Raw genomic sequence first — 25742 nt, forward strand, 5'->3', positions numbered from 1 at the left:
AATACTATACATAACAACAAAACAAAATTAATTTCTTAAACAAACAGATTACGAAGTACTAATATATAAAACTCTACGTAAATAAAGGTATTAAATTAAATAGCAGTCTTTTCAATGCGAACGCGCTAGAAAAAAACGTTTCCAGCAGAGAATGATCACATCTCGCCATTTGCGGAGAAATTTGCAAGGCACGGTTTCAAGCATCCTGTTAATATACGAAACTGGGAATACATGACTAGATAAAAAATATCTAGTTGCATACAAATATAAAAATTTGAGTCTTTGGTACAGCTAAGTACATAATATAAAAATTTATATAAATAGTTTACGTCTCGAAATGTTTGTAAATCGCGGTTATGTACGCCATAACGAGTTGCCAGTCGGGTCGCTCCAATAGGATCATGTCGTTGACATTCTAAAAGTGACTGAATTAGATGCGAACGAGTCGGAACGAGCACTCACCAAAGTAGTCGGTACGCCGACGCTTTCGGCGGCGGCGAAAGCGATCGAAAAGTTGCGGCGTTTTTCTTGAGGTACTAACGTATCGTAAGGTATCCGGTCCGGCAAGTAGGAGTGTAAAATGGCACAGAGCGCAAGGCCGTCGTTCCACGAACTGCTGAAGTTCGTGATGTCGATGTTTCGGTAGCCGACAGTCTTGTTTTGGCACCATTTCAAAAGCGCGTTGCGCTTCGATCCGCCATTTTTAACCAGCCCGTTTAGCGGATCCTTACGATCGCACAGGTCCGAGTAACTGTTGCGCCGATTGAAGTCGATACCTTTCGCCGTCTGCAAAATCGACTCCCTGATATTGTCGTCCTTGCTGTTCATCTTTGTTTTATCGACTTTCGCTAGCGAGTCTACAATTTGAAGGTTACGATTGGAGGATTTAACGGGTCCGTTACCATTGAGAATTGTCTTTGACCAATCACGCGCCTGTTTATTGGGCTGCTGCTCTCGTAATGGCGCCTTAACTTGGCCGATCGGATCGCACCAGTCTAGAGGAGTGCGTAAAGGCGAGGTGTTAGTGGACGGACTTGTTGGAGTTTTTGCGTCGGTCGTAAGTGAGTTAAGCGACGAGTTTGAACTACTCCTCGATGCGCTTGTTAAACCTAAAACACAACGAAGGACTAACATAACTCTACAGCTAAGAGACGGTCTGCTTATAGTTAAAATTAAAACACATTAAAAAATTAGGATTCGAAAATTAGTTGTTTCATTAACTTGAAACTTATAACGTTTGCATCATAAATAAAACAGACCACCTGCATTTTATAGTATTTATTGATTTGAAGGTATAATTCAGGTAACGTATCAATTTTGATCATGAGAGGATATTCAAATTTGGCGCTTTATCTGAGCACAATGTTCCCAATTTTGGATTATACCACATTATTTAATTACCATGTAATACGTAATAGGTTTATACAGGCAAAGCAAAACAAAAGTTTTATTCAACAAGTTAATAACCTGAGGAGCCACTACGAGTCAACGAGTCCGTAAGTAAACAGTAGCTTACTGACATGGAGGTAATATTGTCAACCCTATACATTGTGAAACATCACATTTCTTGGCTTCTACCTATGTCGTGCATATAAAAAAACTCACATGTTACCTCAATAAGAGTGGCGGCAATTTTACTGCCATTGAATTGAAATTTGAGAAGTATTCTATCTGAGATCTGGGAACCTATTTTGGTGAAAATTCTGTAAGGGGTTTTCGCCACCTTCATAAGGTAATCAAAGAGTGGCCAATTTTAGACTCACCCTATATTTTTTTTAGTTAAAAGAGATTCAAAAGTGTTTATGACAAACGTTTCTTCATAATGACCGTTTAATCTCCCGTTTTCAGAATAAATATACGGAGTCGGGTAAAAGTTATCGAATCTAACCTCATTTTTTAAGGCATATGAAATTATCTTGTCAAAAATATAACACACCTTTTTAAAAAAGGATAAAAAGGGAAAAATTCAAAAAACATTTTAAAATTCAAATGATCAAAATTGAATTGTTTCAAAAAATTATTTAAAATTTCGGGAGGTTTTGTGCAAATCATTCCTTTAAAAATTCAAATTTTTCGTAAAATACGAGGCCATATTAGATCCGCCATTTTTAATTTTGCAATTCTGACAGCAGATTTGTGATCAGCGACCCCAAAAACTACACAGTACGAAAGTGCAAATGATTTCCTTAAACATTCAACTTTTAGCATACGACGCCATATTGGTTCCGCCATTTTGAAGTCGTAATTCTGACATAGGGGTCGTAATCAGCGGCTTTGTACAAATCATTCCTTTAAAAATTCAAATTTTTCGCAAAATACGACGTCATATTAGATCCGCCATTTAGAATTTTGCAATTCTCACAGCGGATTCGTAATCAGCGACCCCAAAAACTCCACAGTACGAAATTGCATATGATTTCCCTAAACATTCAACTTTTAGCATACGACGCCATATTGGTTCCGCCATTTTGAAGTCGTAATTCTGACACAGGGGTCATAATCAGTGACTTGGTACAAATCATTTCTTTAAAAATGCAATTTTTTCGTAAAATATGACGTCATATTAGATCCGCCATTTTGAATTTTGCAATTCTGACAGCGGATTCGTAATCAGCGACCCCAAAAACTCCACAGTACGAAATTGCAAATGATTTCCTTAAACATTCAACTTTTAGCGTACGACGCCATATTGGTTCCGCCATTTTGAACTCGTAATTCTGACATAGGGGTCGTAATCAGCGGCTTTGTACAAATCATTCCTTTAAAAATTCAAATTTTTCGCAAAATACGACGTCATATTAGATCCGCCATTTAGAATTTTGCAATTCTCACAGCGGATTCGTAATCAGCGACCCCAAAAACTCCACAGTACGAAATTGCAAATGATTTCCTTAAACATTCAACTTTTAGCGTACGACGCCATATTGGTTCCGCCATTTTGAACTCGTAATTCTGACATAGGGGTCGTAATCAGCGGCTTTGTACAAATCATTCCTTTAAAAATTCAAATTTTTCCCAAAATACGTCATATTATATCCGCCATTTTGAAATTTGCAATTCTGCCAGCGGATTCGTAATCAGCGAGCCCAAAAACTCCACAGTACGAAATTGCAAATGATTTCCTTAAACATTCAGCTTTTAGCATACGACGCCATATTGGTTGCGCCATTTTGAAGTCATAATTCTGACATAGGAGTCGTAATCAGCGGCTTTGTACAAATCATTCCTTTAAAAATGCCAATTTTTCGCAAAATACGACGTCATATTAGATCCGCCATTTTGAATTTTGCAATTCTGACAGCGGATTAGTAATCAGCGACCCCAAAAACTCCACAGGACCAAATTGCAAATGATTTCCTTAAACATTCAACTTTTATCGTACGACGCCATATTGGTTCCGCCATTTTTGAAGTCGTAATTCTGACATAGGGGTCGTAATCAGCCGCTTTGTACAAATCATTCCTTTAAAGATTCAAATTTTTCGCATAATCCGACGCCATATTAGATCCGCAATTTTGAATTTTGCAATTCTGACAGCGGATTCGTAATCAGCGACCCTAAAAACCCACAGTGCGACATTGCAAATGATTTCCTTAAACATTCAACTTTTAGCATACGACGCTATATTGGTTCCGCCATTTTGAAGTCGTAATTCTGACATAGGGGTCGTAATCAGCGGCATTGTACAATCATTCCTTTAAAAATTCAAATTTTCCGCAAAATACGACATCATATTAGATCCGCCATTTTGAATTTTGCAATTCTGACAGAGGATTCGTAATCAGCGACCCCAAAAACTCCACAGTACGAAATTGCATATGATTTCTTTAATTTAATTCAACTTTTAGCATACTACGCCATATTGGTTCCGCCATTTTGAAGTCGTAATTCTGACATAGGGGTCGTAATCAGCGGCTTTGTACAATCATTCTTTTAAAAATTCAAATTTTTCGCTAAATATGACTTCATATTAGATCCGCCATTTTGAATTTTGCAATTTTGACAGAGGATTCGTAATCAGCGACCCCAAAAACTCCACAGTACGAAATTGCAAATGATTTCCTTAAACATTCAACTTTTAGCGTACGACGCCATATTGGTTCCGCCATTTTGAAGTCGTAATTCTGACATAGGGGTCGTAATGAGCGGCTTTGTACAAATCATTCCTTTAAAAATTCAAATTTTTCGCTAAATACGACGTCATATTAAATCCGCCATTTTGAATTTTGCAATTCTGACAGCGGATTCCAGGGCGGATTCATAATAAGCTGACAATAATATGTATCTTCAAATCTCTTCATCAACGGGAAATACCTTCTACAGTAGGTCGTGTGCTGAAAAAACGATCTGAGGACTGCTGATCCCTTTTTGGAATGTTGCGCAAACTGACGCAGGTTTGAGAGCCGCACTTGTTCGAACAGGACTGTATCAGGGACACCACTGTGGTAGAAATAACGGACAGCGACATTTACGAGGGTGAGAGTAAAAGCAGTTAGCAAGATTGACGTTCAGTTTTCCAAGTAAATCCATTCCCATGAATCTACACCTTTCAAGGGCACGATCCACACAAGGTGCACCAGCGAGACCCCCGTTCACTTCAATTGTCAGATCTTGGATCCTTCCATTTTGCGAAACTCTACTTTGTCTGGAAACATTTTTAACCCTGTATTATATAATGAGACAAGTTATGTCCTAGCAAAATGCAGGCGCCTATTATGTGTATTCTTCGTACTGTAAGTCCTTGTTACTATTTTAATGAAATTGTAAAATACAAATTGAAGAAAGTAAAGTAAAGTAAAGAAGATTGTGAGTAGCCAATTTCCTTCCTTGTAATTAATTAAGTCCCTAGAGCTACTCTCGTGTGATTATGAGAGGGAAACCCTGAATTGAATGTGGATGTGATTGTCTTTGTTATTAACGTTTTAATTAAATGCCATTCTCTCCATTTCTTGTGATTTCTTTGTTTTATGTTGTTAAACAATTTTTCAAGGTCACGATCCACACGAGGTGCACCAGCGAGACCCCCGTTATAGCATAAGATGCGTCTCGAAACTCTACTTTGTATGCAAATATAACATTTCTAACCCTGTATTATATAACGGGACCAAGTTATGTTCTAGCAAAACACAGGCGCCTATTATGTGTATTCTTCGTACTGTAAGTCCTTGTTACTATTATAATGAAATTGTAAAATACAAATTGGAAAAGAAGTAAAGCAGATTGTCAGTAGCCAATTTCCTTCCTTGTAATCAATAAAGTCCCTAGAGCTACTCTCGTGTGATTACGAGAGGGAAACCCTGAATTGAATTTGGATGTGATTGTCTTTGTTATTACCGTTTTAATTAAATGTCACTCTCCCCATTTCTTGTGTTTTCTTTGATTTATGTTGTTAAACAAATGCAGAATTAAGTTTCCGACTTACCTATTTTCAAAGGGGGCTTCGCGGCGTTTTCGATACTTTCGATTAGCGACTTGACCGATTGCCGACTGTTTTGTCGATTTAAACCCACCTTCTGTCTTCGAGTGGCCATGTCGTCGTTCGAAAAGCTCTCCGGTCGTAGTACGGGTTCGCTCACTGAAAATGAACACATAAAAATTAGTAATTTACAAAGAAACAATGCGTTTAAAGCGGGAACGTGACAAAGTAGCGTATCCGTTTTCCCACAAGCACACAATATAACAGACAACACGCAAAAGTACTTCGTTACCTTACGTCCGTGGCCGTGTCAATATTCAAAGGTAAAGAAATATAACTACTTTATTAATATCGTCGTACAGTTTCCTAAGTACTTTTACTTAAATTTCTAAGAGTAACTTTTTTCATAACTTCGCTCCTAAAATTACTGGTCTGAATTAGGCTTTCGAACTTTCTTCGGGCGTTATGGAAGGTGCTTTCGCTATCCAACGTCTGCATGTGAGAAGAGGCGGGCGAAATTGCGCCCTCCACATGTTTCCCCCCGATGCTGGCACTGTCCGGACTGCGACCCACCATTTTCAGGCAGGGATTCGGCAAGGTACCGGGACCTTCTCCGTGCTCCACCTTCGGATCGATAATTATCACCGAATCTGTTTGTGTCAAAGTGCCCTTCGGGAGGTCGGGCTCGGACGTGGCAATTTCCAATTCGCTCATCTTACTGGAAATTTGGACTTGACAGTTGCCAAATGTCTCTGTCGGAGTGTCAATTGACAAGCCTTCTACGTAGCTCTTGCTGCGCGGCATCGGAATTGGTTTTCTTCCCGCCGCCGCTTCGTCGACATCGTCAAACGATTGCGCCTTAGCGAATTCGCTCACCTTCAAATCGACTTCGCGCAAATCCGGCCTCGAGAAGGACTTCATGTTGACGTTCGAGGTCGGTCGACTGAAAACCGATGACCCCTCGGAGTTTAAATCCGCGAAGACGTCGGCGATGTCGTCGTAAAATACCGCGCGACGCGGCGGCGCCGTAAGCGACGGCCGGGGAATCTTCATTAGGCTGTTTAGGAAATCGTCGAGCGAGCTGCTGTCGATCGAGTTACGGGACGACAACTCCGGAACAGTCTTGATGCTGGGATCGCTTAGGTACGACACTAGCTTTTGGTTTGAGAAGACGGACGTAAAAATCGGCTCGCTGATGAGGAGCTTTTTCTTCTTTTTCATCACGCTTCGTTTTAATGTATTTTTGCGGCCCATTTCGTCGAGCGAATGCTTTAATTTTATTACAAACTTCTCTTCTTTGGTGAACTGATCGTCCGGTTTGTCCATGTTTATTTTCTCGTACAATTCGTCGAGCGTTTCGAACGTAACCGAATTGCCACCGACGGGCTTCACATCGGCCCCCTTCACCTTCAGAACGACCGTTTGATTGGATACGAAATGTTCATCGCTCCCGCCGGCGATTCGCGTGGGACTATCCAGTCGCTTTCTTATCCCCAATTTAGCTTTCACCTTCTCTAGAATCGGTTCAACTATTGGCTCATTCTTCACTTTTGGTACGTGTGTCTGATCAGGCATCAGTAGCTGCTCGGACACGATCGAATCGCTTCGTGAGTGTAAATTTTGCGGTCGTGGCGCGCTTTCAATTACAGGAATGGCGTTTTCACGTTTAACAGTATCATCTGTCTCAGTGACATTTACTGGTTGAGCGTGATCTATGTTAGTAAAAATATAACGTTAGAAAAGGAAAAATAACAAGTTAAAAAAAGTAATCGTAAACGATTTAGAAAAAGCGCATTTCCACTTGCATTCATTTCCCATTTGTAAGATGCAACTTCTATTAAAATCGTAAAAATCCGGTCACAAATATGAAAGATGGCGTTGCATATGTGCAATTAATTTTTGATGTCCTACTTCAACTTCAGTTTATAAGAAGAATTTCATTTCAATGCGTATAAATAAGAAAGTTGACACTGCGCATGCGCAAAAACAATTTTGCAACTGGCGTTTGATTTTCCTTTATTCTAAGTGCCTATAATGCCTCCATAAATAAAAAAAGTTGCGCTGCGCATGCGCAAAAACCAATTTTGAAACCGGCGTTTGATTTCCCTTTATTCTAAGTGCCTATAATGCCGCCATAAATAAAAAAAGTTACACTGCGCACGCGCAAAAACCAATTTTGAAACTGGCGTTTGATTTTCCTTTATTCTAAGTGCCTATAATATCTCCATAAATAAAAAAGTTGCAATGCGCATGCGCAAAAACCAATTTTGAAACCGGCGTTTGATTTTCCTTTATCCCAAGTGCCTATAATGCCTCCATAAATAAAAAAAGTTGGCGCTGCGCATGCGCAAAAACCAAATTTTGAAACTGGCGTTCAATTTTCCTTTATTCCAAGCGCTTATGGATCAAATTTCGTTTAAATGCTTTCATAAATAAAAAGTTGGCACTGCGCATGCGCAAACCTAAATTTTGAAACTGGCGTTTGATTTTCCTTTATCCCAAGTGCCTATGTATCAAATTTCATTCAAATACTGTTATAATTAAAAAAGTTTGCAATTCGGTTTATAAATGGTCAAGATGCCAAAAAGGGCACTGAGAAATTTGAATCGATTCGACTAAACTTTTGGCATTGCGAATTATATGGCTAAATCTATGCCCATATTGAATTTCATGCGATTCAGTTCATAACTAACGGAGATGTCAAAGCGATCGGACATTTCTAAACAAAGTTATCGTTCATACGGACAGATACATGGACAGACAAACAAAGGAACACACGGACGACAGACAGCAATACAAAATTATAAACGATCTCTAGGATCGTTAATAAACGGCAAAAGTGTAAAATTATGGAACATGCAAAAAACGGTTTTTTGTTTTTTTTTACAATAACTTGTTTAGCAATAAACGCATTCTTTCCTTGGTGCAAGCCTCGACACCATAACGAACCAAATAGCGAAAAAAGTAGAACAATAGCTCTTAAGACAAAGAACTAGTAGCGTCTCAACGAACGAGCGGACGGACGGACAGTTGCCACGATAGCGCCTTTTTTTTAATTTTTGTGGAAATCGTGTTGGGAACGTCTGGAAATTATTTGTGTGGCATTTGCATGTTGTTCTCCAGTCATAGATAAGAAGTTTTCTTATCGCTGCAAAGTTAATTAGTTTCAAGATAAGGGCGTATTAGCGCTGATAAGAAAACGGAAGTGCGGTTTGATTTTTTCGAAAACGTAGCATTTTGTTAAGGAAAGAGAGGCGAAAAGAAAAGTTGTTAAAACAAGGCTTTCTCGTCTGTTGCCTTTAGCCTTTCGTTGTTGTTGTTGTGTGGTGGGCGTTATGTGTGCGAAGCCAGTTATCACGTTGTAGAAGAAAGTCGTGTTAAAAGGGCCAATATTATAATTGTCAACGCAACGAAGTCAGTGTCGTAACATGAACAGGAGTGCAATTAAAGAAGGGAAGTTCCAAAGTATTACCGTTTGGTGCTTGTGCGTCAGTTCGAAAGAAATTGGCCATTGACCGGAGATTGTCTATCGATCGCTTGTTTGCGTTGATTGTTTTATGTCAAATAATTTGTTTCATCTGTTTGGTTCTGTGATTAATCGAGCCCAAAGTTAAATTTTCTATTTTGTACGCGGAATTATATCAGATGTTAATTAGCAATTTCTTAGTTAAGACTGCTGATTTTTTAAATTAATAACATTTACGTCAAGATTTTGGTCGTGTCGGAGGCTGGAGGCCCTAATACCCCAGTCTAATTGAGCTAGCTGAACAGGTGTTTGCGATTTTTTGGCGCCCAACGTGGAGCACGGAGCGGTATCTATGGACCGGTTGCACCACAATGGTTTAACCTCAGATCAGTTGACTGACAGAATGGAGCAATCTGATCGATTGAAATGCAAAGTTCTTTAATTATACACAAATCGAGTTTCACACCTCCTGGTTATACTTAGAAGAAGCAATTGTTTACATATACAGTGTGTCCCAGATCAAGTGGGATTGCATGGGTAACTTTCTTATTATTAAAGATAGAGAATTGGTTAAATGGGCAATGTTTTGCAGTTTTGGATGCTTATTTAAAATTTTCTTATGGAAATTCAAAATGTCGCATAGGTTCGACGTAAATTCAAAAAAACTAAAATTGGTCATTTCCTTTAATGTCTTATATCATCGAAAGTACAAGAGATATAAAAAGTGTTATATAAAAGCTACTGTCTTTGATACGCCTAATTTAAAATTGATGTCAAAAAATAATTCAAGATGGCTACCTTTGAGGAATATTTACCAACTGCCTAAAGTTAAATAGGCGCCATTTGGATTATTTGATAGATTTTTTAATTCTCACGAGCTATCATAGTATAAGATTGAAAATAAGATAGCAGTTATATCAACGGTTTTTATATTTTAATCAAGTAGGCTATGATGTATTAAAACAAAACAAAACAAAATCTATTCGAGGCAACAAAACTATGAAAATAATTACATAAGATGTTTAAAAATCAGAGGCGTACGATTGATGCATTGTCCCAGGTCACATTTTGTAGGTGGTTTATCCGTAACATTGTACATTAAAGAATATGAAAGTAGCTACTATACTAATAGGTAATAATAACACAATTCTAAAGCAGTGTTATAGTATCCATGGCAACACGTGGCCTAAAGTAAACTGTCTTGAAGTGTGTTTAACTAATAATGGCCAGTATTTTAAACATGTGATGTAGCATTGTTGTGTTACCTCGAATAGATTTTGTTTTGTTTTTTTTTTTAAATTCATCATAGCCTACTTGATTAAAATATAAAAACCGTTAATATAACTGGTATCTTATTTTCAATCTTATGCTATGATAGCTCATTGAAAAGAGAATTAAAAAATCTATCCAATAATCCAAAAATCCAGTATGGCACCTATTTAACTTTAGGAAGTTAATAAATGTTTCTCAAAAGCAGCCATCTTGAATTTTTTTTTTACATCAATTCTAAATGGAGCGTATCAAAGACAGTAACTTTTATATGAAACTTTTTTTTATATCTCTTATACTTTCGATGATATAAGACATTAAAGCAAATGACCAATTTTAGTTTGTTTGAACTTACGTCGAACCTATTCGACATTTTGAATTTCCACAAGGAAATTTTAAATAAGCATCAAAAACTGCAAAACGTTGTCCATTTAACCAATTCTTTACCTTTAATAGTAAGAAAGTTACTCCACGGCGATGGTTCGTGGTCAATTCGGATAACGCAAATAGAAGATGCAGGAAGCGATGGTCGCATTTTGAAAATACTCAAAATATATCGCCAGCATATTAAATGCTTCTTGGCTAGAAATCGGTATTTTAGAAAAGATTACAAATTCAAAAAACTGCACTTTCTGAATGTAAAGACAGCAGAATAATTTACAAATTACGGCTGTTATTATTTTATAATGCATCGTGTTTCATTTGTTTAATTTTCCAAGGCCTACCTAAAAGTATAGGCTGCTTTTCTTTCGCGCCGTCGACAAATACCGGAAATACGTCAAATAAGATACAATCTAAGCATTTTAATTAATTAATTAATTAATCTCATTTTCCCAATATTTGAAGTTAGGAACAAGATTTTGAAAAACGGTTTTCACTGGCCTCTTTGGATGTTATTTGGCTACTTTTTCATAAAGAAAAAGTCATATTCCATTTGATTTTTTTAGGATTTTGAGTCATAGTGTCAAAACTATCCCCCTGGCGGAGAAAGATTCAACAAAATTAACTATATTTTCTGTTTATATCTGATTGCAGATTTTGGCACCCTTTTGAGCTCGGAAACGCTGCATCTAAGAGTTTTAATTTCATATGTATATTCTCAGCACAAAACGTACTTGATGAGCAAGTTGATTTCGACATAAATATTGTGATGATGTTTGGGATCCTGCACTGCAATCTTTACTTACCCTATACTTACAGTTGACAATGCTGAAGGAAAAAAATTCAAATCCAAAGTTTCATGTCAGATTGACAGAGGTCTCGCGCCACTTTCAAAGCTCGGTAAGTCGATTCGGACTGGGTGGTACAAATAGGACTCCAATCTTGTGTTACACTATGACGATTTCATGTGTTAAGACGTGAGACACAGTCGAGAAGGGAATTGAACTGAGTTTTAGGCAAGCATGGGAAAAAATAAAATTTATCACACACAAGGCTTGGTTTCACAGAGCAAATCCAAACCAAAAAGACAGCAAAAAAGAGCCAAACAAGAAAAAACCTGGCATAACGCACAGATACGAGAAATAAATCAACTACGGCAACAGAATACAAGAGAAATACACAAATCAAACATCTCGACAATAAAAACCAGATAATCGAGTAACATTCAAATTAATAAAATGACATAATAAATACACATCGTAAACAAGATAAATCAATTTGGTACAAAAATACATAGAACTCGCAAAATAATAAATTGCGTGTACCTAAACTTAAAAAAAAATTTTTTTAAAATAGCATGGTTCTGCTCCGGCATCTTATACCGATAATTTAACACAAAAAAGTGCAGGTCAGAATGGAACGAGTATTAAAGATAAAGTCGATTATAATAGAAACAGAGCCACATACTAAACAGAAGACAAGTTTATTAGAGGAACCCCCTTCTCGTGATGCTTACACACGGTCCGGCGACGGGAACAAGATGAGAAAGGAATAAATACAGTCACGATTACTATATATACAGAGCATTTGATTTTTTTCATTGTGATATTCTTTCAGCTGTGGGGTGTGTTGCCTAACCGTAGGGGTATGTCATCATGTAAACAAATTATATGACTTACCAGACGCACTGAGAATTAAAACCTACACATATTCAGAGACACCTCGTATCTGCATTTACATACCTTTCAGTTTGTCCACTTGCGACTCGAGCTGTCGAATCCGTTCCCGATGCGCCTTATTTTCCATAATCATTTTTTGTAATTCCTGCTGCGCCTCACTCTTAAAGTCGTTAGCGACTCTAACCGAGGTTAAAAGATCGTTTTGGAATTTCTCCCACTCCTCGTTCTGAAATGTACGGATGTAGACTCGAAAAACAAACGGCGGTCGCTCACCTCCTCCTTTCGTATCCTCTGCAGTTCGTCGATTTCGCGATCGAGATCGTTGTTGCGCCGCTCCGCCTCGCTGAGATTACGCTGTGTTTCCGATAGTACCGTGGACAATTGGCGCTTGTCCTCCACCTGACATTGCGCTTGCACCTAAAGTAAATCGCGCGGTGTTAAATGGGCGACGGCGAGGTTGGGCTTACCTGTAGCTCGTTCGCCGCCTCCTGCAATTGCTGCAGTTGGTCGTTGACGCTTGCCTTTTCGGCCGTTAGCCTCTCGCACTTGTACTCCAACTCCGATTGGGTGCACTTTGCGTTGTTTCGGGTCACCTTACACTCCTCCTGCAGAATGGAAACCTGCTCGCGGAACTTTTCGATCTCGTTGCGACTCCTCGCGAGCTGCTCCTTCAAGTGGGCCACCTCCGATTCCAACCCGTCCTTCTCCTTTCGCGCGTTGTCCAACAGCTCGTCCAGTTCGGACTTGTCGTTCAGCGCACGTTCCTGCTCCAGCTCGTTGATTTTCGTGCGCGCGTTCTCGAGCAGGTCGGTCAAACGGTTGATCTCGATCTGGCGACCGCTGCACTGATCCTTGGCGAGCGCGAGCTCCTGATCGATCTGCTTGTGTTCGGCGTGTTTCGCGTCCAATGTGCTTTCCAAGGTTCGCACTCGTTCGGTTAACTGTTCGATTTCGGCGGCGTGTTCGACGTTCGAGGCGCGCGCGTCTTGCAGTTCGTTCGCCAGTTGTTCCTGCTTAAGCAGAAGCGTTTCGCGTTCCTCCTGCGCGCTCTTAAGCAGGGCAACTAGTTTCTGCTCGCGATCGACGATACTCTCGAACTGCCCGCTCTCGTCCTTCTCTCGGTAGAGCAACTGCTTTAGGGATTCGACCTCGGTCCTCGCGTCGTTGAGCCTCTCGGTTTGTCGACATAACGAATCGAACATTAGATTTTTCTCGTCGGACAGCCGCTCGTTGTCCTGCTGTAGTTCGGTCAGTTGCCGCTGCAGGTCAGTCAGCTCCTGCAGCGTCGCTTGAAGTTCCTCGTTTGTGCTACAACGCGACCGTTTCATCGTACCGAGCAATTCCGTTACGAATAGTTACCTGTAATGGGTCTCTTGCATTTGGTTAATTTTGTCTTGCAGACACGCAACGGAAACCTCGCTGACATTACTACTGGAATGTTTATCCCAATCGGGAGTCGGGCACGACGTGACATCCCCCGATTCATCGTCCAATAACTGTAATTAAAACATTCCACTAAGTACACCGCGAAATTTTAGTCCAACCTTCAGTCGGAGGACAAAGATTTTGAAAAAAATTAACATTCACACTTACATTTGTCGCTATCGAAGCGGGCGCTGAGCTATGTCGCTCGGCGTCGAGCAACAGCTGTCGCTTCTCGTTATCGGACAGAGGGGAATGAGCGACGTCTCTCAGTCGATTACGTAAGGAGGTGTTTTCGTCGCTCAGTTGTTCGATCCGAAACACGGACTGTTCCTGAAACATCTACAACGTGTTGGAGTAAATTTTGGTGCGTTTAGAAACAAGTATAAATTGTGCACAACTCCTGTGCAGATAAAGCGCATTTTTTTCACAATAAGAGGTCGAGGAGGAGGGCTATGGTTGGTAGAAATTAATTTCTTAAATTAAATTAAACTCTCCGATAGGATTGTATGATTTTTAATCTGTCGCTTGATCCCCAAATTCCGGAACGCGATAAGTGTTAACTGAACTACCAAATTTCGGAATTTCAGCCCGGTCATTTAAGTGAGTATAACTAACCATAGTTCATTGTGTTGCAGCAAACTTTATCGAAATGGGTCGTGTTTGGTATTGGTGGAAGCGCGCTTAAATAACATGACTTTTAAGACTGGTAACGTGGAGATTGAAACGCAACCGTATTTGAGCAAAACAGTCAGTGTTGATGTTATGGAGGCCTCTTGAAGAGTCAGTCACCCCTGCTTAATTGTAAAGTACCCTAGAGTGTTTAAAGAAATTTCTTTACGTCGTTAAGTGAATATTTGGAGTTTTTCCACCATCAAAAACCCAAATTAGGACGTGAGTGGGAAGGGAGTTTTAAGCGACAGAAAAAATTAAAATGAAAAATGATAAAACTCTGTCGCATGATCCCCAAATTCCGGAATACGATAGGTGTTAACTGAACTACCGAATTACGGAATTTCATCCCGGCAATTTAAGTGAGTATAATTAATCGTGGTTAATTAATTGTGTTGCAGCACACTTTACCGAAATGGTTCGTGTTTGGCATTGTTGGAAGCGCGCTTAAATAACATGAATTTTAAGACTGACAACGAGAATAGCATTCCTCATTTTCATATTCAAATACCAGTAGATAAACAATTTTCGCCCAGATCATAATTTTTTGGTTCCACGGCGTAGTCGGATCAGTGGGTTAAATCAGGTTCGTACGGGACAATCCGCACTCCGCTCTCAGTTTAAAAAATAAGTCAATCACAATGAAGAACTTCGGAAAAGTGAATTTACTCGAATCCTAGAATTTTGAAGACCCTGTATTTGAATTTCAATTTTTATTTTAACGTTAAATGTGGTTACAAATTAAGATTAAGCGCATTAAATTATTTAATGATGTCCTTTTTATCTCCGGTCGTAAATAAGAAGTGTTCTTATCGCTGCGTAAGCTAATTAATTTCAAGATAAGGACGTGTTATCGTCGAAGTTTTTAACACGGATGCAGTTTATTTGAGTATTTGAACAAAACAGTCAGTTTTGGCATTATCAAGGCTTCTCGAAGAGACAGGTCAGTCTTGTTTAATTGTAAAGTTGTATAGAAGAAAGCTAGAGAGTGTATACAGAATTTTCTATACGTCGTTAGAAGTCGAGTCGAGTCTGCGAAAGTCATTCCAGTACCCGCTAAAGGGAGTTTTTCCACCATCAAAAAGCCCAGTGTCGTCTAAATCGAGTTTAATGTTACGTCGAGACGTATCGGCTTGGTGTTTGGTTTATGTGTTAGTGCGTCAGTTGAAAAGCGCAATTATGACCGGATAATAAGGATTATTCAACTTAATTTAAATTTGAAATTTTATAATCAAAATTGGTCATGTTAATTTTGTCAGTACTTGAGTTTAATTGAGCTAGCCGGACAGGTGCGTGTGGGTGACCGTTTGGCATGGCACATTGCAATTTTTATTTGGCGCCCAACGTGGGGCAATATTTCAATCGGCCCTCAGAACTGGGAAGTAACAACATTTGAATGATTATACCAAGAAGCAACAATATCTTAATGCGTCTCACTCGTTAGCGTTGGTTTTTGTGAATTTTTAAACTGTGGTTGCCTTGACGATGAACTTGACATTCAAGGTTATTCCAAGGTTAACTTCAAAATTTTGAATGGTGCTCGGAAATTAATAAGGCGGAAAAACGCGGTCCGATTCCAAACTATGGATGTCCTGATCGGCTCGAAAATAAGTTCAGATCGACTCGTAGCTCTGCTCGTTTCGAGCCGAGCCGAAAAGAGCTCGGATTCAAAACAATGGAATACAATTGAAAACTGAAGGTAAAAAACTGTAATCGTCAAGTAGTTTTAAGTTAAGTTAACTAAATATAAACAAAACCATATACAGGGTGTTCCCAAATATGATTTTGGTTTGAGACTGCAGTCTGTCTCAACTCTTTTTAAAGATAGAGACTTGCGGTTTTCGCTATCCTTTGCCACTTTTTTTTGTGAAAATTTTAATATCCCAAACAGAATCAATCTAGCTACGTTTGTTTCTGAGATACAGGGTGGCATTCTTTTTCCTGAGTACATTGCAGTATCACGTACGTATTTATTTTTTTAATTTTAACCTTATTTTTACGGTTTTTAAATAGTAGGCCATGGATTCATAGAGATTTTGAAACATTCCATTTCAAAAATTTGAAAAATAAGATATATAACTATATAAAAGAAGTATAAATTTGTGCACAACTCTTGTGCAGATAAAGCGCATTTTTTTAACCGAAATAGCTTTTGTTTTGACATCACCAATGGATATACTTCTCGTAGATGTCTCAATCGCTTTTTGTGAGTACCATCTTCCGACAACTCGTTCTTGAGGTATAAGGGAATATACCCACGATAAGAGGTCGAGGAGGAGGGCTATGGTTGGTAGAAATTAATTCCTTTCGTTGAGACCTTTCATTAGAGTACCATGAAGGATAAAACTAGTTCCATTCCCCCCCCCCCTCCCTCCCCCGTACTTTGATAAGAGGACAGAAACAAGGGCAGTAGTTGGTAGAAAACGGTTCCTTTCGTTGAGACCTTTAATTAGAATACAATGAGAGATAAAATTAATTTTAACCCCCCCAAACGGCCCCGTCGCTCACTGATCTCGAAAAAGAGTCGCACGGGAAAGTTATAGTGTACAAACCAATTTATTTCCATGAGACCTTTCATTAGAATATCCCGAAGGGTAGAGAATATGTTTACCCCCCCCCCCCCCCATTTTCTACAGTATTCAGGAAATAATTCGTGGGGGGGCCCTTTTAGACAGCGCAATTTGATGGCCATCTGGCATACCTTCAAGGTATAGACTACCTACTGCAAAAAAATTCCAGAATTCTAAGACCAATCCCCTAGAAGTAGTCGGAAACGGCAGAAGTAGTCCCGGACGGACAAAACGCAAACAATAGCACGTTTTTTAATTCTTAAAAAATGCCCCCCCCCCCCACGAATTATTTCCTGAGATGCTGTTAATGAAAGTAAAACGTGCATAACTTTTACATACGACAACCAATTGGTCTCAGACAGATTTTGCATACGCATGCCTTTAGTGGTGCAAAGTTAAAAATGGAGGGGGGGACATGTTCTACCCTTCATGCTATTCTAATGAAAGGTCTCATCGAAATAAATTGGTTTGTACACCCCCCCCCCCCACAATTTGTTTTTTTCGATCTTTTTTTAGAAAAATGTGCAAACGAAAAATCGAAGTGTGCCTAAATGTGCAAACGAAAGAAGTATTTCACGTTTCATTATTTCAATGTTGGGGGGCTGAAATCGTAAAGTTGACCCCACCCCCCTCAATTTGTTTTTTCAATATCTTTTTTTAATGAATGAACTTTTACATACGACAACCAATTGGTCTCAGATTTTGCATACGCATGCCTTTAGTGGTGCCAAGTTAAACTTTAGAACATGGGGGGGGGGGGGGGGTTAAAAATTAATTTTATCTCTCATTGCATTCTAATTAAAGGTATCAACGAAAGGAACCGTTGTCTACCAACTACTGCCCTTGGGTTGGAGGGGGAGGGGAGGGGAGTAGAACTAGTTTTATCCTTCATGGTACTCTAATGAAAGGTCTCAACGACCTCTTATCGTGATCGGGTATATTCCCTTACACCTCAAGAACGGATTGTCGGAAGAGGGTACGCACAAACGGCGATTGAGACGTCTGAAAAGGAATCTGAAGACACCGAAAAATAGGGAGAAAAATCCGAGGAAAAATCTATCTGAATCAAGTCGTTAAAGAACCTGAAAAATGTAAACGTGCGAAGAATCCAAAGAATGAAATAAAATCAAAGCATGTAAGAAATTCGATTAGATCCACGGAATCTAAAAATCCGACAAATTTGAAAAAAACCGAAGAGTGATTAAAAAAAGAGGAATCTGAAGAAGCCGAGGTCCCTAAAGAACCTAAAGAATGTGGAGATCTTAATCCGAAGAATGCAGAGAATCCAAAAAATCTTAGTAAATCCCTGGAATTTGAAGAAAGTGAAAAGGAAGTATTTGACGTTTCATTATTTCAATGTTGGGAGGCTAAAATCGTGAAGTTGATCCCCCAAATGTTTTTTCGATATCTTTTTTTAGAAAAATGTGCAAATGAAAACTCGAAGTGTGTCTAATTTTGTGCAATCAATGTGCAAACGAAGGAAGTATTTCACGTTTCATTATTTCAATGCGCGGGGGGGGGGGGGGGGGCTGAAATCGTAAAGTTGCCCCCCCCCCCTCAATTTGTTTTTTCAATATCTTTTTTTAATTAAAGATCTCATCGAAATAAATTGGTCTAATTAAAGGTCTCAACGAAAGGAACCGTTTTCTACCAACTACTGCCCTTGGGGTGGAGGGGGAGGGGAGTAGAACTAGTTTTATCCTTCATGGTACTCTAATGAAAGGTCTCAACGAAAGGAATTAATTTCTATCAACCATAGCCCTCCTCCTCGACCTCTTATCGTCATCGGGTATATTCCCTTATACCTCAAAAACGGATTGTTGAAAGAGGGTAATCACAAAGGGCGATTGAGACGTCTGCAAGAAATATATCCATTGGTGATGTCAAAACAAAAGCTATTTAGGTTTTAAAAAATGCGCTTTATTAGTTGTGCACAATTTATACTTGTTTTATGTTGTCCCCGTTTTTTTGACATTATCAATATCAAAAAGTGAAAAGAATATTAAAATATACCAAAGAATATCAGACAATATCATGGAATATTAAAAAATTCCATAGAATACATTTATAGTCCAAAAATCCCAGATGTAGACGATTAGGAAATTATCGTGGAATACTTACCCGTTTTCAAGCGCTCTAATTAAAACACCTAACAAGTTCCAAGGCAGTGTTTGTTTAATAAATTAGCATTCAAATTTTACCACCTGAAAAACTCACCTTTAATTTGACGATTTCATTTTTGAGAATTTGCAGTTCGCCCTTGCGCTCGCCCAATTCGAGAACGAGATCGCACTTCTCCTTGGCCATTTCCGTGAGTTGTCTTTGCAAAAATTCGACTTCTAGCGTTTCGTCGACGTCGCCGCCACCGTTCGGCTTGTTGTTGTTGCTCGCGACATCTAAATCGATCAAAATTAACACCGCACATCGCCGCCACGATCTTACCTCTCTCGCCCTTCTTCTCGGTCAACTTGTCTAGTTTGTCCTTCGAGGCCGATTTTCTCAACTTGGAAAACGCGCCCTTACTCTTCGTCTCCGCCAAGTTCGTCGCGGAGGAGCATCGGGTTAGATCCTCCCGCAATTGTCCCGGTTCACTTTTCGAGGACGCCTGCGTTTGTCCTCTACGAAAAATCGCTTTGATATTCTTCATCTTAATCATTTCGTTTTTTTTTTTGGCACTTAGTTCGGATCAGTCGGCAAATTAAGAGGCTCAGTCTCGCGATACACTACTACTCAAGAGAGTGTCCTTAAAAGGGTCAATATATAAACCTGGATCGACAACGTTTCGCCGGTAACCATTTTAGGATACTGGATCGACAGGTTTTGAAAATCGTTCACCTGGCGTAAGCAATAAACTCATTAAGACACCTACGGGAGGGCTCGATCATACACAAAATCGAGCGAAAATACAATAATAAATTACTTTTTACAAGTTGACCTACAAGTTAACGCTTGCCAGGTAATGGAATTTGTTACGTGACCTACATTCGCGCAATTAAAAATTAATGTACAATTGTTCTAAGACCCGAATCTTTAATTTGCGAATCTGATATAATCTACCTACACCGCGCTATTAATTAAACACGTCACGTCAGAATTTGAATGAACTCGTATCCCACTTTCTTGAATTTTACTTTCTTTGAATTCAAACGCGCCTAAACTAAAACTGAATTTCTTCTATGCGCCGATTGGTTATCCAGTTTGCCGATCGGCACAATCGGCCACTCCGTTATCAACCCCTTCGATCGAAGAAACTGAATAACCCGAAGTACTAAAAAGTTCAAAAATCTGAGCAATCCGATGAATTTAAAAAATCTAAAGAATCTGAAGGTTTTGAAGAAGAATATGAAGAATTCGAAGATTCCGAAAAATCTAATTAAATCCGCAAAAAATGAAAAATCTAAAAAACCGAAGAGTCCGAATCATTCGAAAAATCCCAAGAATTTGAGAAATCCGAAGTCTCTAAAGAAACTGAAGAATCAGAAGGATTCCAAAGATCCGCAGATTCCGAAAAAGGCGATCAATTTTAAGATAAGTACTATGCGATCAAAAATGAGTTGCTGTCGAGTTACCTTTGGAATTATTGTTTACATGGGAAATCGTACTTAACTTGAACTTCCAAAGGCTACTCGACAGCAACTCATTTTCGATCGCCCGTTACCTACTGGATATGCAGTATCGGACGAATTTGAAAATTTTGAAAAACCTGAAAAATCCGAGGAATCCAAAAATCGAGGAAATCGACGAAAACCGAAGGATCCGAAAAATCGGCAGAAAAATCCCATAATCAAGTCTTTAAAGAACCTGAAGAATATCGAAGCGAAGTCCTAAAGAACCTCAACAATGTGAAGAATCCAAAGAATACTTACAAAGAATTCACAGCATCCGAAAAATCTGATTTAATTTACGGAATTGGAAGAAACTGAAAAAGAACCACAGAATCCGATTGATTCGAAAAATCCGGAGAACCCGAAGTTCCCAAAAAACACTGAACAATTTGGAAAATCTGAGAAATCCGACGAATCGAAACAATTTAAAAATCCGAAGGTTCTGAAAAACGTTAAGGATATAAAGAATTTGAAGACCCACACACAAGGTGAAGAATCCGAAGAATTAAATCCACGGAATCTGAAGAAACCGACGGATTCGAAAAATAGGGAAAAAATCTATCAATCAAGTCGTTAATGAACCGGAAGAATATAAAAAATCTATTGCGCCCGAAAAACCGAAGGATCTGAAGAACATGGAGACCTCGATGGAGACTATACAGAACCTGAAAAATGTAAAAAAAATGTGAAGAATCCAAAGAATGAAATAAAAACAAAGCATGTAAGAAATCCGATGAAATCCCCGGAATCGAAAAAAACCGAGGAGTGATTAGAAAAAGAAGAATCTGAAGAAGCCGAGGTCCCTAAAGAGCCCAAAGAATGTGGAGATCTTAATCCGAAGAATACAGAAAATCCAAATCATCCAAAAAAAAGTAAAAAGTAAATCCACGGAATATGAAGAAAGTAAAAATTGAGGTGTGCCTACATGTGCAGTTAATATGCAAACGAAGGAAGTAGGTACATCGCGTTCCATTAATTTAATGTTGGGGGGTTAAAATCGTCAATTTGCGCCCCCCCCCCCTCAAATTTGTATTTTCAATATCTGTTTTAGTGAAATGTGCAAATGAAGGAAGTATTTCACGTTTCATTATTTTAATGTTGGGGGGCTAAAATTGTGGAGTTGCCCCCCTCCCCCAAATTTGTTTTTTCAATATATTTTTTCAGAGATATGTACAAACGAAAAATCGAAGTGTGCCTAAATGTGCAATCAATGTGCAAACGAAGGAAGTATTTGACGTTTCATTACTTTAATGTTGGGGGGCTAAAATCGTGAAGTGCCCCCCCCCATTTGTATTGGGGGGGGGGGGGCTAAAATCGTAAAGTCCCCCCCCACATTTTTTCGATATCTTTTTTTAGAGAAATGTGCAAACGAAATATCGAAGTGTGCCTAAAAAAAAGTGCAAACGAAGAAAGTATTTGACGTTTCATTATTTTAATGTTGGAGGGCTAAAATCGTAAAGCCCCCCCCCCCCCCAAATTTGGTTTTTCAGTATCATTTTTTAGAGAAATGTGCAAACGAGAAATCGAAGTGTGCCTAAATGTGCAATCAATGTGCAAACGAAGGAAGTATTTGACGTTTCATTATTTTACTGTTGGGGGGGCTAAAATCGTGAAGTTGACCCCCTCCCCAATTTGTTTTTTTATCTTTTTTTTCGAAAACTATGCAAGCGAAGTGTGTCTAATTTTGTGCAATCAATGTGCAAAGGAAGGAAGTATTTGACATTTCATTATTTTAATGTTGTGGGGCTAAAATCCTGAAGTTGACCCCCCAAATTTGTTTTTTCAATATCTTTTTTTAGAGAAATGTGCCAACGAAAAATCGAAGTGTGCCTAAATGTGCAATCAATGTGCAAACGAAGGAACTATTTGACGTTTCATTATTTTAATGTTGGGGGGCTAAAATCTTAAAGTTGACCCCCCCCTCCCCAAATTTGTTTTTTCAATATCTTTTTTTAGAGAAATGTGCCAATGAAAAATCGAAGTGTGCCTAAATGTGCAATCAATGTGCAAACCAAGGAACTATTTGACGTTTCATTATTTTAATGTTGGGGGGCTAAAATCTTAAAGTTGGCCCCCCCCCCCCATTTGTTTTTCAATATCTTTTTTCAGAGAAATGTACAAACTAAAAATCGAAGTGTGCCTACATGTGCAGTAAATATGCAAACGAAGGAAGTGCATCGCGTTCCATTAATTTAATGTTGAGGGGTTAAAATCGTGAATTTGCCCCCCTCCCCAAATTTGTTTTTTCAATATCTTTTTTTAGAGAAATGTGCCAATGAAAAATCGAAGTGTGCCTAAATGTGCAATCAATGTGCAAACCAAGGAACTATTTGACGTTTCATTATTTTAATGTTGGGGGGCTAAAATCTTAAAGTTGGCCCCCCCCCCCCATTTGTTTTTCAATATCTTTTTTCAGAGAAATGTACAAACTAAAAATCGAAGTGTGCCTACATGTGCAGTAAATATGCAAACGAAGGAAGTGCATCGCGTTCCATTATTTTAATGTTGGGGGGCTAAAATCGTGAATTTGCCCCCCTCCCCAAATTTGTTTTTTCAATATCTTTTTTAGAGAAATGTCCAAACGAAAGCAGTATTTCACGTTTCATTATTTTAATGTTGGAGGGGGGGGGGGGGGGTAAAATCGTGAAGTCCCCACCCCCCCAATTTTTGGTTTTCGATATCTTTTTTCAGAGATATGTGCAAACGAAAAATCGTAGGGCGCCTAAATGTGCAAACGAAGGAAGTATTTCTCGTTTCATTATTGTAATATTGGCGAGGGGGCGCTACAATTGTGCAGTTGACCTCCCCCCCTCCCCCAATTTGTTTTATTATATATTTTTTTAGAGAAATGTACAAACGAAAAATCGATAATGTGCAAACGCCGGAAGTATTTCACGTTTCATTATTTCAATGTTGGGGGGTTAAAATCGTGAAGTTGACCCCCTCCCCCCAAATTTGTTTTTTCGGTATTTTTTTTAGAAAAATGTGCAAACGAAAAATCGAAGTGTGCCTAATTTTGTGCAATCAATGTGCAAACGAAGGAAGTATTTGACGTTTCATTATTTTACTGTTGGGGGGGGGGGGGGCTAAAATCGTGAAGTTGACCCCCTCCCCAATTTGTTTTTTATCTTTTTTTCGAAAACTATGCAAGCGAAGTGTGCCTAATTTTGTGCAATCAATGTGCAAACGAAGGAAGTATTTGACATTTCATTATTTTAATGTTGTGGGGCTAAAATCCTGAAGTTGACCCCCCAAATTTGTTTTTTCATTATCATTTTTTAGAGAGATATGTAAACGAAAAATCGAAGTGTGCCTAAATGTGCAATCAATGTGCAAACGAAGGAAGTATTTGACTTCATTTTTTTAATGTTGGGGGGCTAAAATCGTAAAGTTGACCTCCCACCCCCCCACAAATTTGTTTTTTCAATATCTTTTTTTAGAGAAATGTACAAACGAAAAATCGAAGTGTGCCTAAATGTGCAAACGAAGGAAGTATTTGACGTTTCATTATTTTAATGTTGGGGGGGCTAAAATCGTGAAGTTGATCCCCCCCTCCCCCCAATTTGTTTTTTCAATATCAATTTTTAGAAAAATGTGCAAACGGAAAATCGAAGTGGGCCTAAATGTGCAAACGAAGAAAGTATTTGAGTTTCATCACACCATGAATATCTCGGATTCGAAGTATTTGACGTTTTCGAGGACGTTTCAATATTTTAATATTGGGGGGCTAACTTCACGCTGGCGCTAACTTTACGGATTTCGAGTCTTAACCCGAGTTTTACTTTTAACCCTGTATTTTGAGGGTAGGACTCGTTCCTTTAGTCTCTAAATTTCAAAAATCTGTTCCTGTAGAAGTGTTCTAATTTTTAACAATTTTACTTACCTTACACCTAACTTCAGAGTATAGATTACCTTCAGCGGCCTCATCCTTTTAGACCTGTAAGGGGTCTTTTTTGCAGAAGCGCTTCTTACGTGTAGCATGATTTTTTGAAAAGCTTTTGTGATCTGTTACAAAGTTAATGATCAATTTGGAGTGTCTTGATAATTTTTGTGGCTTTGTATGATATTGTAAGCTCATCTTAGGTCATATTATATGTTCCACGAATTGAATACAAAATTAGATTTAATAGTCATCATGTCATCAATGGACGGGATTTAAAAATACGTGGTGCAATCGGACCTAAACCTAAGTCAACACGTAACTTATAGGGACCGTCATTGAGACTAACATTTCTTTTTTAACGTAAACGTGGACGTTGCCTACACCAACTACAGTAATTTCACCTAAATTGCGCTTTGTATCTGACGAGCGGTATTTTAGAAACGGGAAACCGACCGACAAAAAAAAATCTCTTATTCTGGAGATTCCGCAAATCGCTCCTCTTATTTGTGCAAGTTCTCGGAATGTTATTTAAAACCGGCAAGTAGGCTACTAGGTTTTGTCTCTTCTACGTACAAATTTAGTATTTATGACGAACACGCCGCTGTTTAATTCTTCTCTTTTTAGAAAGCACAAAACGTCCCTAAGTGGAACGTCCATTCATTCGCGCTAATGAGAGCCCGTCTACTTTAAAAGTACAACCGCATTTAATCTTATCTGAATTGATTGTGTAAACAAAGCTTTATTAATTTCGTGTAGGTATTTAATGAGTTTATCTGAAAATTGTGCGTAAAGGGAAAATTATACAAAACCGGTTCGATTGTCGACACTCGATGCACTCACGTTCCACGCACTGGCCACATAATCGCTTTCGAGTGAAAAACGTCCCCCGATCACGAAATAAATAAAAACTCGAAGGCAAATCGAACGTAAACAACAACTACCCGTCGAAGTGCAAGCGTAAACGACTACCTTGACAACGTACACACGATTTCAAACGACTGGTTGTTGAAAACCGTTGCGGGCGACGCGGAGAGGCGGGACCGGCTTTATTATAATCCGACAGAGACGTATGCGGATTTAAATTTTATTATGGCGCGAGTGGAGAAATGTGACATCACCGAACGTAAATACGCGCACTTCTCACTACTGATAAAAGCCGCCTAGGTACACACGTTCGCTGTTTATTTTAACCGACCGATTAGCGTCTATCAACAATTTGTAATTAAACAAATACGCCCCTGTCGAGCCAACTCCCCCCCGCCAACAACCTTCACGTGTAATTCGTATCGTAATCTTTTATCGGCCGTACCGAGATGTATTTGATATACAGGGTGTACTTTTCGAAGAACGTCCGAGAATGAAAGCGAATGAGAGGTTAT

At 38.9% G+C, this 25742-nt stretch overlaps 1 protein-coding gene across 8 annotated transcripts; it reads right to left on the reverse strand.

Moving 5' to 3' along the window:
• Positions 1-299: 299 nt before the first annotated feature.
• Positions 300-25524, reverse strand: LOC116161827 (cytospin-A-like). 8 transcript variants are annotated; one of them, XM_031475296.1, is made up of 12 exons: positions 25173-25499; positions 19318-19710; positions 19093-19271; positions 13805-13975; positions 13571-13707; positions 12679-13519; positions 12485-12628; positions 12275-12437; positions 5423-5575; positions 903-1109; positions 463-857; positions 300-415 (listed from the first exon to the last, which is right to left on the reverse strand). In XM_031475296.1, exons 2-12 carry the CDS (start codon positions 19529-19531, stop codon positions 326-328), a joined length of 2694 nt encoding a protein of 897 aa, XP_031331156.1. In that variant the 5' UTR covers positions 19532-19710; positions 25173-25499; the 3' UTR covers positions 300-325. The 8 variants fall into 8 exon arrangements, 1 of the variants encoding a protein (XP_031331156.1); XR_004143439.1 differs by lacking the exons at positions 300-415; positions 463-857; positions 903-1109 and adding an exon at positions 5709-7128 and having other exon boundaries at positions 5496-5575; positions 13805-13966; positions 25173-25524; XR_004143438.1 differs by lacking the exons at positions 300-415; positions 463-857; positions 903-1109 and adding an exon at positions 5709-7128 and having other exon boundaries at positions 5496-5575; positions 19318-19618; positions 25173-25523.
• Positions 25525-25742: the final 218 nt, after the last annotated feature.

This window comes from Photinus pyralis, unplaced genomic scaffold (assembly GCF_008802855.1).
Source record: "Photinus pyralis isolate 1611_PpyrPB1 unplaced genomic scaffold, Ppyr1.3 Ppyr1.4_LG10, whole genome shotgun sequence".
Lineage (NCBI taxonomy): Eukaryota > Metazoa > Arthropoda > Insecta > Coleoptera > Lampyridae > Photinus > Photinus pyralis.